The following is a 13,070-nucleotide window of genomic DNA, read 5'->3' on the forward strand; positions in this document are numbered from 1 at the left end:
GCTGAGGGGGAACTGTGGAGCCACAGGCCTGTGTGTGAATCTGGCTCTGCCTCGTGGGATGTTAGATTACAAGTTATGTAGGTCCTCTGCCCCTGGGTTTATTCAGCTGTAAGATGGGGCCCTTGATAGTGAGCCTTGTATGAGGAAGGCTTGGCACCAAGTGAGGGTGGCACTCATCCATAGCCACACTCTGCTCCTAGGACTGTGACCTAGGGCGGGATGCCCACGTGCCTCCGTTCCCCGGCTGTGCTACCTTGGGCAGCTTTACCCTACATGATGGCATCAGGACTCCAGAGAAGTCATGGTGCCACACTCACACCCCCAGGCTCACTGCTAGGAAAGGGCATCCCATCCTGCCTTTTGCCATGGTGATGCAAACACAAAACCTCAGTGCTGGCAGGTCCCCATTTCCCAAAGATGCCAAAGCTCCAGAGAGGTAAATATTTACATGTGAGTTTTGGCACTCATTACTCAAAGGGGAAACGCTCTCCCTGCTTCCCATGGGCTGCTAGTGGGTGCCCGTGTTTGTTCATGGGGTCTTGCAAGCCCTGTAGCAGCAGCAGCAAGAACTTTCTTATTTTGGACAGGGACTTGGGGGCTACTCACCCCCAGCCAGCAGGGGGTCCAAGTTGGGTGGAAGTAGGTTCCCAGGTGACATGGTGATGGGTTCCTCTCCTGGATGCTACTTATGCAGTGCTGGCACTGTCACTGGGGGAGACTGAGGCCCAGGGTGAGTGTCCAGCATCAAGGTCAGGTTGAGTGGGTAACAAGGGCAGGCCTTACCTGGGCAAGGCCCACTCAGATCTCCACGTGGAAGGGGGGGGGTCCTGTGAACTCCAGAGCAGTGGGTTCCCAGCTCTGTGCTTAGCTGTTTTCTTCCAACTCAATCTCACAGGAACCCTTATAAGGGGGCCAATACCAGAAGGCCCTGATGGCTTCACTGGTCCTCCTGGGCTCAGCCTGTACAGCTGCTGCCTTGGATACTATTGAGCATCTCCAGGGAAGGCCCCAGGGGTGTCCACACTGCAGTGAGGACAGCAGTCAGCTGGCCATCTGTCCACCCATTCAGCCTTGAGGCCTCTGGCTAAGAGCCCATGACCGGCAAGGTCCCAGAGGGGTTCAGAGGTCATCAGGCACACTCCTGCCCACATGTACACATGACACTGGACAAAGGACAGGGTGTGCCTGGTCCAGCTCGACCCCTACCTGGTGCAGGTGCCATAAATCACAGGTCCACAGAGTGAATGGGCTCGTGGGAGGAGATGCCTGCTGGGCTTATCACCCACAGAGTCTGACACCAAGATACACAGAGAACACTGTCCCAGATCAATAGGGAACTCCAGGGAAAACCCAGACCAAAGACACAGATAACTGATGGTGAACACCTCCGTGGCCAATAAACACCCCATGAAGATCTCACTAGTATAGTGCAAATGTGCACTGAGACCACAGTGGTCTCTGTTTACAGCTCTTGGATTGCAAAAATGCCCACGTCCGGCAGCCAAGCAGGGGGGAACCTGACACAGCACAGGTGTCGGGTGGAGGAACCACTCTGGGCTGAGGACAGAATACACTCTGACCCACTGCTAGGGACACACAAGAACCAGGTGCAGGCACAATCACTATCATCAGGATTGTGACAGTCAAAGCCAAACATGCTCCCGGCTCTTTTCAGAACAAAGCAGAGGGAAAGGGAGCTATGTCTAGACAGCGATGACAATAAATCCGGCAGTGGATGGATTAAATATGCATGTCATGGACCAACACAGATACATCTCAGAAACGGGCTAAGAGAAGACAGCAGGTGGTAGAAGGTTAAATACAGTTTGATACAGGGTTCTAGAAAGTCTGAAACCTCAAAACAGCACTACGTATGGTTTAAGGGATTCACAGGTCTGCGGCCAACGTGTAAAAGGAAGTATAAAAGGTACTCGAAAGAGAAGATGCTGGATAGTGGCACAGGGTGGGGTGTCTGGAGACTTCTCCTTCACCTGCAGTGGGACAGAGATATACACAACCCACAGCCCGAGGTCCCAGCTGCACCACCCGCAGACATCCTGTGGAAGTGATCCAAGCCTGGGCTCAGCCCACAGCTGGAGGGCACCAGGGAGGGGAAGAACTGCCACTTCCTGAGGAACAAGACTCTCACATGGTGTTTGCATCCCTTTAGCTTCTAGACCTTTAGCTCCTCTACATCTGGCTACTGGCCAGAGAGGGCAGGGGCTCTCTGGAGATGGAGGGAGCAAACACTGCAAAGCCCTTTTGCTAAGTAGGCATTGATAGGAGGGCTGGGTGGTTCCCAATGCCACAGCCCAGGGTGAGATGACAACCCCATGGCTGAAGCAGGGAACATCCCAGGTTGTCACCTTGAAAGACCTGTGTTGACCTGTGGAGGATGTCCCAGATAAAGGGACCCTACCTGCATAGATTTTAGTTGCTTTAAAGGAAGCTCTGGGCTGGCCCTCAAGCACACCAATTCATGGATAAGAACAGAAGCTAAACTCCTGGCTTTGGCTTGGAGGCCCCTTTCCTGTCCCCCCAAAGAGATAAGACTCATTGCAGTCTTTTACAAAAAGGAGCCCACAGTGGGACTGAATGCACAAATCCAAACACCTTCTCCCATGGCAGAGAAGTTGCAGAGCTAGAGGGGCACCAAGCTGGGGCGTCCTTCCCCTTGCTCTGCTGCTGCCCGAGGAAGTCCTGGTGGTCCCCGGCTTCAGGTGGCCCATCTCCCCAGCTGGCTTCCCTGCTTCCAGGCACTCATACCACCTTCTGTCCTTACTTGTCGTGGAGAATGAAGCAGAACTTACGGAGCAACAGACTCTTTGCTGGGCTCTGCCCCCACCACTCCACAAGGCAGGGAACATAAACATGGTTCAGAGGGTTCCAGGTGGGGAATGGAGTCTAAGCTGGAAGCCGGTGTTTCAAGATGCACCTCACACGTGGTGCCAAGCACTTTCTGCAGAATGGCTTCAGCTGACCAGAGGAGAGGTCCTCCCAGGGACCCCTAAAGGACAGGACCTGGGCCTGTTACCCTGACCTGGAGGCCCTGCCACGGGGAGAGAACTAACAAGGGGCCAGCTCCTGCCCATGACCAGAGGGGGTGAGTGACCCTGGCCACTGACCTCTGTGGGCTCCACAGTTCTGTAAACAATTAACTCCTCCTGTGTTTTAATCTCTCTAGTCACTATCTTGCCAGACAATTACTGATTTGTTCTGATGTCCCCCCTGGTGGGCCTTTTAGTGTTCCCTGTGTAAACAAACAGAGGCAGCTGCAGCCCTCAAAGGACAGAGAGCAGGCTCTCGCTGAAGCTCCCTCCCTGGCAGTGCACCAGCCCAGAGCCTTGCCACCTCACCAGGGCACTGTGGGCAGCTGCTGACCGCCTGCTTTCCAGAGGAGGAACTGGGCCTCCAACTGCACTGGGAAATTCTAAGAGGTTATGTGTGTCAAGGCTCCCATAAGACATGGGACTGAAGGTACCACAGCGTCACAGGAAATCACAGATAAGTGGTCACTGGTGTCTCTATAGAAACAAATGAGAGAAAAACATCTCTATCTTAGAGATGGGGAATCTGAGGTCTAATATCCCCCGCCCCCCCCCCCCCCAGCCATGAGCCACCCTGGGTGCGGCGACAAGGGAGGAAGGCTGGCTCAGGGGGTTCCTCTTTCCAGAAGGACCCTATCCCAATATGCCCCACGGGCCTAAGCAAGCAAGTACGTCTCTATGTTTCCTCCCCTGGAGTCTGAGAGTCCTGTCTACAGAGAGGATCCAGGAGCTCCTGTGCAGCCTGTGGTGGAACTTGGGATATGTCACTGCAGCAGGCAGCCTGCCCAGGCCAGGGTACAGGGCTGAGTGAATGACATGAATGGACTGATAGCTGGGTCTCCCCAATGGTCCAGCTGCCCTGGAGAGAACTTCGGGCCTTTGTAGGAGCAGGTCATGCTGCAGGAAAGGCCATCCACACCCCCATGGGCTGTGTGTCCTCAGCAAAGCTCCCAGCACCCACAGAGCTGGCTGGGAGCCTGGCCTGGGAGGAGCTCCCTCGGGCACAGCCAGCGGGAGTGGGTTAAAGAGCGGCTCAGGATGGACTCCTCCAGGTCCCAGCCTCTCCTTAGCCCTGGGGTAGGATGTGGGTTGCCTTTGTGTCCAGACACTCTCTGTCCTCTGCCTGCCTCTGATGTTCTCTAACAATGTCCACCTGGAGTCTCTCCTGTGTACATGGGCATGCCATGTTTTCCCAAAATGAGAGCCCCTACATGCAGGGGACTTGGGACAATACCACACCTGGAAGGGGGCATTTTACCAAGGGATGAATAGGACCACAAGTCACATAGCCAGGAACTAACAGTCCTGCATTCCAGGGTAGATGGACACCAACACCTGGGCCTCTGTTGTCCTGTCCCAGGGCTCTCTCTTGCTCCCATTCATCCCCACCACCAGCTGTGGATCTCAGATGACATATATGAACCCTAACTGGTTCCAGAGTACTGCTTCCTGTCTACACTCTCATTTGTCCTGCAAAACCCCAGGGGAGGGTCTTTTCCATACCCCTCAGACCACCCCTCCTGGTACCACCACACACACTCAGGTCTGTCATTGTGGCTAGGGCAGCATCTCAACCCCAGAGCAGAGGCCTTCTGTGAACCTGACATGTTCTTTCCAAAACAAAAAACACACAGAGTAAAATCTTACCAGGTAGGGAAAGAGCTAACTGTTCTTGGAAACGCAAGAACAAGAATCTTTAGAAATGAAAAACAAATACACCCAAAACATTTTACAAGCACATGTCACCCCCAAGAGGGCCAGAGGTACGGGTCTCAATGTCATTTCTGTTTCTGGTTGGTTGGGGAGTTGGCTTGGCCTAGAGTACCTGCTCCCCAAAGTGTGCCTTCTGTCGTTTTCCTTTTCAAATCCCTCAAACCCATGGCACACACGAGGTGAAGGGGGAATCCCAGCTCCAGAAGCCCCCCTCCATGATTTTGTGCTGCTAGACATCTGACCTGGAGACATCCTGCAGTCTTTCACATAGGGACTCAGCTCAGTCCCACAAGGTGTCAAGAGAAAGGGTGAGGACGCCCAGGGAGGGAGGCCTCCTACTGTCTACCACCCAGCAGGGCAGAGCACAGACTCAGAAGCTGAGGGGCACAGGCCAGCGAGGCTCAGCCCCAGCTTTGCCAGGTTGCCAGCACTGCCTCTCACATGGCCCATCCTTCCAGGTCAGGAGGTGGACTCGGCCGTTCTTGTCCCAAGGACCACCTGTGAACCACCTGACCACACAGGGGAGGTGTGGCAGATGCTGGCCAGGCTGTGCTATAAGTTAAGTGCCCCCACGGATGGGCTCTGCTGACCGTCAGCAAACCTCTCTGGTGCTCCCTTTCCAGAGCCAGGGGAACGTGGCCCAGTTCTCATCCTGCAGCTACTTGAAGGCTGCCAGATGTTTTCCAGAAAACCTGATGACGCAGGTCTGCGTGTGAAATTGTGCGTGTCTGCCCAGGTCTCAGAAGGCAGGCCACCCATTCTGAATCCTGTGGCTGCCATGCTCATCTGGGGATGGTCCTCCCCACCAGAGGGTGGGGCAGGGCACGGCAGAGGACAGGGCCAGGCATATGGGCTTCAGGACAGATAGATGTCCAAATCCTGGCTCCTGGTCCTCCAGGCATACAGACTCAAACTTCTTCAAACTCAAACAAGTTCTCATACTTCTCTGGGCTTTCCTTTTGTGGAAAACAGGCCAACCTTCACACACCTACTTTGCTGCCTTGGTCTGTTTTCCACTGCTACAACGAGACACCTGAGACTGAGTACTGAGTAAGAAAAGAGGGTTAATTAGCTCACAGTTCTGGGAGGTTTGAAGGCATGGTGCCACCTTGGATCTGGTTTAAAGCCTCACGGTGCATGGTGTCAGGGTGGAGCTGTGAGAGAGATCATATGGTGAGACAGGAAGCTAGAGAGCAACTAGGGAACTAACCAGGGTCCCATGAGAACTACATCAATGCCTTCTGAGGGCAGCGACCCACCTCTTAAGGGTCCCACCATTTCAGCACCACCAAATTGGGACTAAGCTTTCAACATACAAACCCTTTGGTGGTGGTGGGGGGGGCGCATACGCAAGCAATATCCCAACTATATCAAGGGCCAAATGAGATAACCCACTCTTCAGTATCGCTGAAAACAACAGTTCACCAGCCTCCTTATTTACCCCCATGGCCTCTTGCCCAGCTCCCTCCGATTCCAGGCTGCACCCCTCTCTAAGTAAGGGTGATATAAACATCTGTGAGCAGGTGGAGAGCCAGCTGGGGTGACTGAAGCACAGCTGCCCCCAGTCCCCTAAAGTGCTGGGCCACCCCAATGGTGCCTGGGTGGGGCAGGACTTTGGAATAAAAACAAGATAAGCACTTTTTGCCGATTTAAGAAAGCAAACTTTAAACAAACCCACCACAATAATACCAACAAGGGTGCTGCTAAGATGGGTACTCCAATGCCACGGGCAAGAACTGGATAAGGTGTGAAATTTCTATGTGTGAAAAGTAGGTTAACACTCACATTAAGAGCATTAAAACACTCAGACAATTCAACCCAGAAATCCCACTCCTAGGAATTCCCAAAGGAAATCAGAGCTATGTAAAATATCTGCACACAAGGATGTCCGTGGCAACATTCCTTACAGGAGCAAAAAAATTAGAAATCTGCACGTTCAACGTCTGAGAGCCAACTGCAGAGCACAGAGAAGGGGGGATCATCTGCAGTCACTAAAAGTAAGTTTTGAATCACATGGAGCAACACTCATGGTGTGTAATTTATACTATGGTTTCAATTAGAGAAGAAAACGTACTTGTGGGAAATAGTATGGTTTCTCTTTTCTCCCTTGTACTTTCTTTCCACTTGCTACCGCAACAATCATTGCTGATAATAATGCCAGCCCCTTCCTCCTCCCTCCCTACTGGCCTAGTGGGCTCCAGTTCCAATATGGCCTGGCCCACCACTGCCAGCCTCGCTCTCAGAATGGGAGCCAAACAGCTCAGATCTTCCATGGAGAAGGACAACCAGTTGAACCCATAATGTCCCTGCTGTTCCACTGGCCTCAGAGCCCAGGGTGGGCACTGTGTCCATCAGCAAAGGGCTCTGTGACTCAGGAGGAGACATGTCCTCAGCCCAGAGTTGGCCCAGGCTGAACAGTGGAAGTGCCTAGAAGCCCTGGCTGGGCTCATCCTCGGACACAAAGACAAGAGAAGTGATAGCGCAGATGACCTCCTAGCCAAGAACCAGCTAAGATAATGACAGTCTGCCTTCTTATGTGTCTGCTTACGAGGAAGGAGTTTTTTTGTGGAAATCTAATTTGGAATAGCTTGTCCTCAGATTCCCTTCTTCTCTCAGCCAAAGGCCTCTCAAGGCCATGTAGGTCTGGCCCCAGGTCCTGGTCACTAGCTCACGGTCACAGGAAACAACTGTCCCCATTGCAGTGGATGCCGGTTTTCTCCCTTGATCTCAAAGAGAGTGACTGTGAAGGCCCTTTAGAGACTGTTGAGTGCTGTAGGAATGCTCTGACCTAAGCCCTCCCTGTCCTGGCTCACTGAAGGTCCCTGGGATCTCAGCACAGCACTCAGGGACTCCCAGGGAAAGGCAGGATGGAGCACAGATCCTGGAGGAAAATGTTCTGGTTGGTACCAACAAGAGGGCAGCACCTGTTCTGCACTGGGGCACACACAGCCAGTGCTCATGTGCTATGGATATGCCAAGGTGGCAGATGGGAGTGCAGCTGAGGGCACTTAAGGCAATAGAGACCTAGGAACAGGAAGACGGGGAAGGCTTCCTGGAGGAAGGGGCATCTGGGCAGCAACTGAAGTCGGTGGAGTAACCTGGAGGACAGTGGGGGAGGTGGGTGCAATGAGGCACAGGGGGAGTTCAGGCTGGGCACCAGGTAGGTGCTGGAACCTGGGGTGACTTCAGGATGATGGAGGTGGGGCAGCACACAGTCAAAGATGAAGCTGTAGGCACTGACAGGACATGTCACTGAGGAGGGACCACTGGTTCTACTGCTCCCACGAGGAAGCACAGTCCCTGAAGGAGATATCACAGATACTAGGAGCCCACTGCGTGTTCCCAAGGTGCCCTGCTGCAGAGAGGATGTGACCTGAGCCCAGCCAAGGTGGGCCAGAAGCCACTCTTGGTCCCCAGATCCCCTCTGTGGTTATTTCCAAACGAAGCCCAGATGATTTCAGGGACATTTCCGGGTTGACCCAGGCAAGATCATGACTGTATTTCCTCTAGTGACACCTTCAGGCAAATGGGAAGAGGAAGAAGGGGCATTCTGACTACAGGTGCACCATTTGGACCCTCCGAGGTGACACCAGAGTGTGGAGTGCCAACACACTGACCAGAGTGGCCTTGGCCCTGGTGTCTGTAGGCAGCCACATCTCTCCAAGCTGGTCAGTGAAATTCCCTTTTCCTTCTTGGCTGTTTTCACAAGTGTCCTAGCTGACGGCAGCAGGCGAGAGCCCCCATAGTGAAGGGGACCACTAAGTGACCTGCCAACACTTTGCTCTCATACCTGTTCCTGTATCAAGGCAAGAAGCACTAACAACTGCTGGAAGTTCCAAACCATATTCCAGGAAGGAATTGAAAACCTGTCCATCTCCATTTGTCACCTGAACGTGTGCCCAGCTCAGAGAAAGCCTGGGTGGACGCCGCATCATGGGGTGGCTGGGAGCTGAGCAAAGCCCACTTCCCCATAACTCAGCCTACCTCTCTTAACCCCGCCCCCCCCCAATACTCTGGATGGTGGCACCAGAAGTGGGGAGAAGAGGGGACTCAGGACAAAGGTTCCTGAAATATGCCTTTGTCCAAGCCCCACGAGAGTCCCGGAGGAGGCAGAGGAGAAAGAGAGGTCCCAGACCTAAGAGGGCCTGTCAGGGCTGGGGAGCAGGCCCACACCCTCCTCAGTTCACCAGCTGGATGGTGACATCCACGCACATAGAGTGCGGGAAGGGCAGGTGAAGACAGCAAGACAGCAAGGGTGACATCCGAGTCCTCTGAAAACCCAGTGCTACTCAACACCAGTCATCCTGACATTGTGGACATTGCCCTACGCTCAGAGTGACCAGTCCCTGGGGCAGGTGGAGGAAGTGCACCTTGGCCTCCACAGCACTGAGGCCCAGCTCCAGCCCTAGAGGTCCCTCAGAAGGTGACCTGGGGTGCAGCTGAGATGTAAATTTACAAAGCCAAGACTTCCTGTGCCTCCCCAGTCAGCTCATTACAAAAGCAATCTACCTAGCCCTGGGAACAAAAATGAAAAGAGAAGGGAGGGAGAGAAGTAACATGGAGACACTGTCACCTGTTTGGTGGCAAGGCAGAGGAGGGCCTCCTGAGGGCCTGGCAGCCCTTCCCCATTCAGCCTCTGTGCTGCTAAGTCAGCGACTCTCAGGCCCAGGGGTTGGTGGTCTAAGAATTAAGAGGCATCTATTTGACTTTGCACCCACACAGGCTTCCCAGGCAGGGGGTACTGGGGCCTCTCTCATGTAGCACCCGGGGCCCATCTACCTCACTTGCTCCTTCCACTCCAGGGTGGGAGAGCAGCTGGAGCCTCTTCCTCTGGGGCCTCCAGCTCTGGGGAACAAACTCCAGAGAAAGGAGACCAGAAGCCTCCCAACCCTGGGGGCTCACAGGGTTGCAGAAAGAGCACCCTGGTTGCAATCTAGGTAAGCTCACTTCTAAAGCCCCAGCCTCTTGGCAACCCCAGGACCGGTCTGCACACTCCCCTGGAGCTCTCCTACGGATAGGATTCAGCCTCCGGCAGGCAGGAATGTGTCCACCTGGGCTGGTGAGGTATGTCAGTGTTCAGCTCTGGAGCCTACAGCCCTGGTTGGTGGAAAGGTGGATGGCCACAGCTGCCAGGCCCAGCTCTGTCTACAGCACAGTGCGGCTGGACCACGGGGGTGGGGGGGTGGGGTGGGTCCTGCACCAGGAATGTGCATCTGTGCAGGGCAGATTGGGCAGAAACAATCTTTCAGGACAGGCAGTTCTGTAACCATTAAACTAAGATCCCAGAACACCACTTCTTAGCTGCTGAGGGAGGAATGTGGTACAACTAAAGGAAAGTGGGAATATTCCCTCAGTTTCAGGATCCTTATTATCTGAAAATCAGAAAATTCACAGGAAAAAAAAAAAAAGGACTCAGGGAAAGCAGTGTCATGGACCAGCCAGCTCTAGGCTAGCTGCATCCTTCCTGTAGGATCTCCCAAGCCCACCTGGGAGCCCGTACCTTTCTGACCCAGGAGTGCCTAGGAATATCCTGTCAGTCACAGGCTGGCTCACTGCATTCCCTCCACCACCCCTAATCTGTTTGCAAATTCAGTCCTAAGGAAGAGAAACAGAAACAAAAGGCAGGCAAGAAGGCTTCACTTCTGGTCTTTCCCAGCTCTGACATCTGGGGAGAAGGTCCCGTAGGTGCATCCCTGCAGGGCCAGTGAACACCAACAGAACGGGAGGAAAAACAATCCCAACTTTATGTGCCAGATGCCCAGCACTGCCAGGGGATCTGTTATAAAGTGTTTTCCAGGAAACCCCCAGCACCCTTGTCCACACACAGGTCAGCCCCGTGTCTCTCAATCCTACACATATAGGGGGAAGGGGAGCCCTGACAAAAGGTGTCTGCTTGAACAGGTACTACTGGAACAGCTCACCTGCTCTAACCTGGCTGTGGGTTCCCTGGAAAGGGAGCCCCCAATTGGCAGCTTTTGTTTCTCTTTCTGGGCTGGGGAGGGCAGGTAGCACAGCCTTCTCCCCGCCCCCAGGCCCAGGTCACTCAGGGCCTTTGTTCTACCTGCACACACCGGCAGGCAAAGCCCACCCCTTCCCTGGCAGCTCCTCCCCAGCCCGCTGAAAGCAGGCAGGCACTGTTGGGCTGGGGGCGCCACAGGTTCAGGGAGAGGGACCTCACTTCTCACTCCACTTTTGGTATTAGAGGGACGCGGGGAGGTGAACTCTCCAGGTGAGCTGTATACACACCAGGGAACACGCTTCTTCTCTCAAAGACCCACCGGGCTGCGTGAGGCCAGCCTGGACCGTAACCCTGGCGGATCAGCTCTCCTACCGGCCAGCGGTGCACAGCAGGTGGGGCAGCCAGACCGCTGCAGCAGGCGCTGACCCAGAAGGAAGTCAGGGCACCACGCAGCAAGGCCGGTCGTGGAGCAAAGACAGGCACAGAGATGTTAAGAGGGAAGTCAGAGGGAAGGGGTGACAGCTGCCAGAGCTGACGAGGTGGGAGCCTTGCGCGCCTCGCCTGCAGGTTGGAAAGGGACGAGGCGAACGGGGGCCCCAAGAGGGTAGAGTTGGCCCAGCTCTGCCTGGCGGAGCCAGGACCCAGGCTCCAGGGCGCCCCGCGCGCTGAATCCCCGCGGCCCTGGGTCCCGACCGCGCTTCCCGCAGCAGGCGCTCACCTGGGCGTGCGCAGCGCGGCGGGGTCGCGGCGGTCCAACACGCCGGGAACGCAGTTGGTGAGTTCGGTCCAGTCGGCGTGCAGCCCGCAGCTCCAGCCCGTGGAGAAGCGAGAGAAGAGCCAGGTCTCGCGGCGGTTGGGTCGGTAGCAGGTGCACTTCTTCTGGCCGGGTCGGCAGTCGCAGGGCACCTCGAGGCGCACATTCTGCACGAGGTGGCGGCCGAAGGTGGTGCCGCCTGTCTTCTGGATGTGCAGGAAGACTATCACGTCGTCGCCCTTCATGTCGAAGCGCAGCGAGCGCTCCAGCTCGCGCACTGGGAAGTAGTACTTCTTCTCGTAGTGCGGGTCGGGCGTGGGGAAGAGGTCCAGGTCGTCGGGCGGCGCGCGGCCGCCGGGCGCGCCCAGGCTCAGCCCCGGGCCCGCGTACTGGTACAGGATGAGCATGAAGCACGCCGAGCCCGCCACCACCAGCACGAACTTGCTGGCGCGCTCAACCATGGTCCTGCCGCCGGCGCGCCGCCGCCGCATGTGTCACCATCGCCGGCGGCCCGGGCGCGGGGCGCGGGGCCTGGGAGGGCGGGGGGCGCCGGCGCAGCTGCCTCCGCCGCCGCCACCCGCGCTCCGGCCCGGCCCGGCTACTCGGCGCCCAGGCTGCCCGCAGCGGCGCGGGCCCCGGGCCTCCGCGGCGCCATGGGTGCTCCCTGCCCGGCTCCGGTTTCCCGGGCCCGTCTCCGGCTTGGCTCCCGCTCGGCCGCGACCCCCCCGCGCCCCGCGCCTCTCGCCCTCCGCACCAGCCCGCTCTGCTCCGCGCCGAGAACGCTCTGCGCCGCCCCGCGCGCCGCCGCGTCTCCGCAGTCTGCCGCCGCCCCGCCCCGGCCCGCCCCCGGCCCGCCCCCGCGGCGCCTCTTGTCGTCGCCGCCCGCGCGGATCCTCGGCTCCGCCTATGGAGCACTGGGGGCCATAGGCCAGTGCTGGGCGCCGGGTTTGGTGTCTCTGGCGGTGAAGTCGCAGCCAGGAGGCGGGCAGCTGTAAACCGGGAACTGATTCCAGTCAGCAAGAAGCGTCGGGAGCGACTAGGGAGCGTGGAACTGAGGCCCGGGCGATCCTTCTGGGCCCGGAGCACTCAGCGGCAGCGCCTCTGGGGATTGGGTCCCCTGCTCCTCCCCAGGTCTGGAGGCACCCTTGTCCTCATCGGAGGAGAAGCCTTGACCTTGCATGCTGGGCACTCAGAAGTTCTAAATTCAAGAGGGCTCAGCTACACTTGAGAGACCAGGGGGTCGGGAGCACCAAGTGGGTTGGGGCGACTGAACTAGGGCCAGGAACTGAAAGGGAGGGTAGGGAGCCGACCCAGAGCCTGGTAGGACCCCTTCCTTGCTCCCTGCCCCCTGGGTAGCTTTGGGACCATCACTGGGAGTTCTTCTGTGAAAAGATGTTGAAATGTCTGCAGAGGCCTGTGGGCCAGTTTAATGCAGACACTTCTTGTTTGAAAGGAATTTCAACCAATGTGCATTTTTCGCCTTCCAATATAAGAAGTTATAAAAAGCGGAGCCAACATTTAAAAATTGTGAGAGTCCAGAGCAAATTCTAACTTCTTGATTTCATGGGTGGGTTGGAGGGTGTGATGGTGTCCTGGG

At 56.2% G+C, this 13,070-nt stretch overlaps 1 protein-coding gene across 2 annotated transcripts in view; it reads right to left on the minus strand.

The window, feature by feature from the left end:
- Nucleotides 1-12,271, minus strand: part of Hs6st1 (heparan sulfate 6-O-sulfotransferase 1) — a 47,119-nt gene extending 34,848 nt beyond the window's left edge. The window contains exon 1 of one of the 2 annotated variants that reach the window (XM_005315863.4): nt 11,438-12,271. In XM_005315863.4, coding sequence (XP_005315920.2) covers nt 11,438-11,964 — 527 coding nt within the window. In that variant the 5' untranslated portion in view covers nt 11,965-12,271. The remainder of the gene's footprint in view (nt 1-11,437) is intronic. The other variant, XM_078017286.1, reaches the window with a different exon arrangement.
- Nucleotides 12,272-13,070: the final 799 nt, after the last annotated feature.

This window comes from Ictidomys tridecemlineatus, chromosome 7 (assembly GCF_052094955.1).
Source record: "Ictidomys tridecemlineatus isolate mIctTri1 chromosome 7, mIctTri1.hap1, whole genome shotgun sequence".
NCBI lineage: Eukaryota > Metazoa > Chordata > Mammalia > Rodentia > Sciuridae > Ictidomys > Ictidomys tridecemlineatus.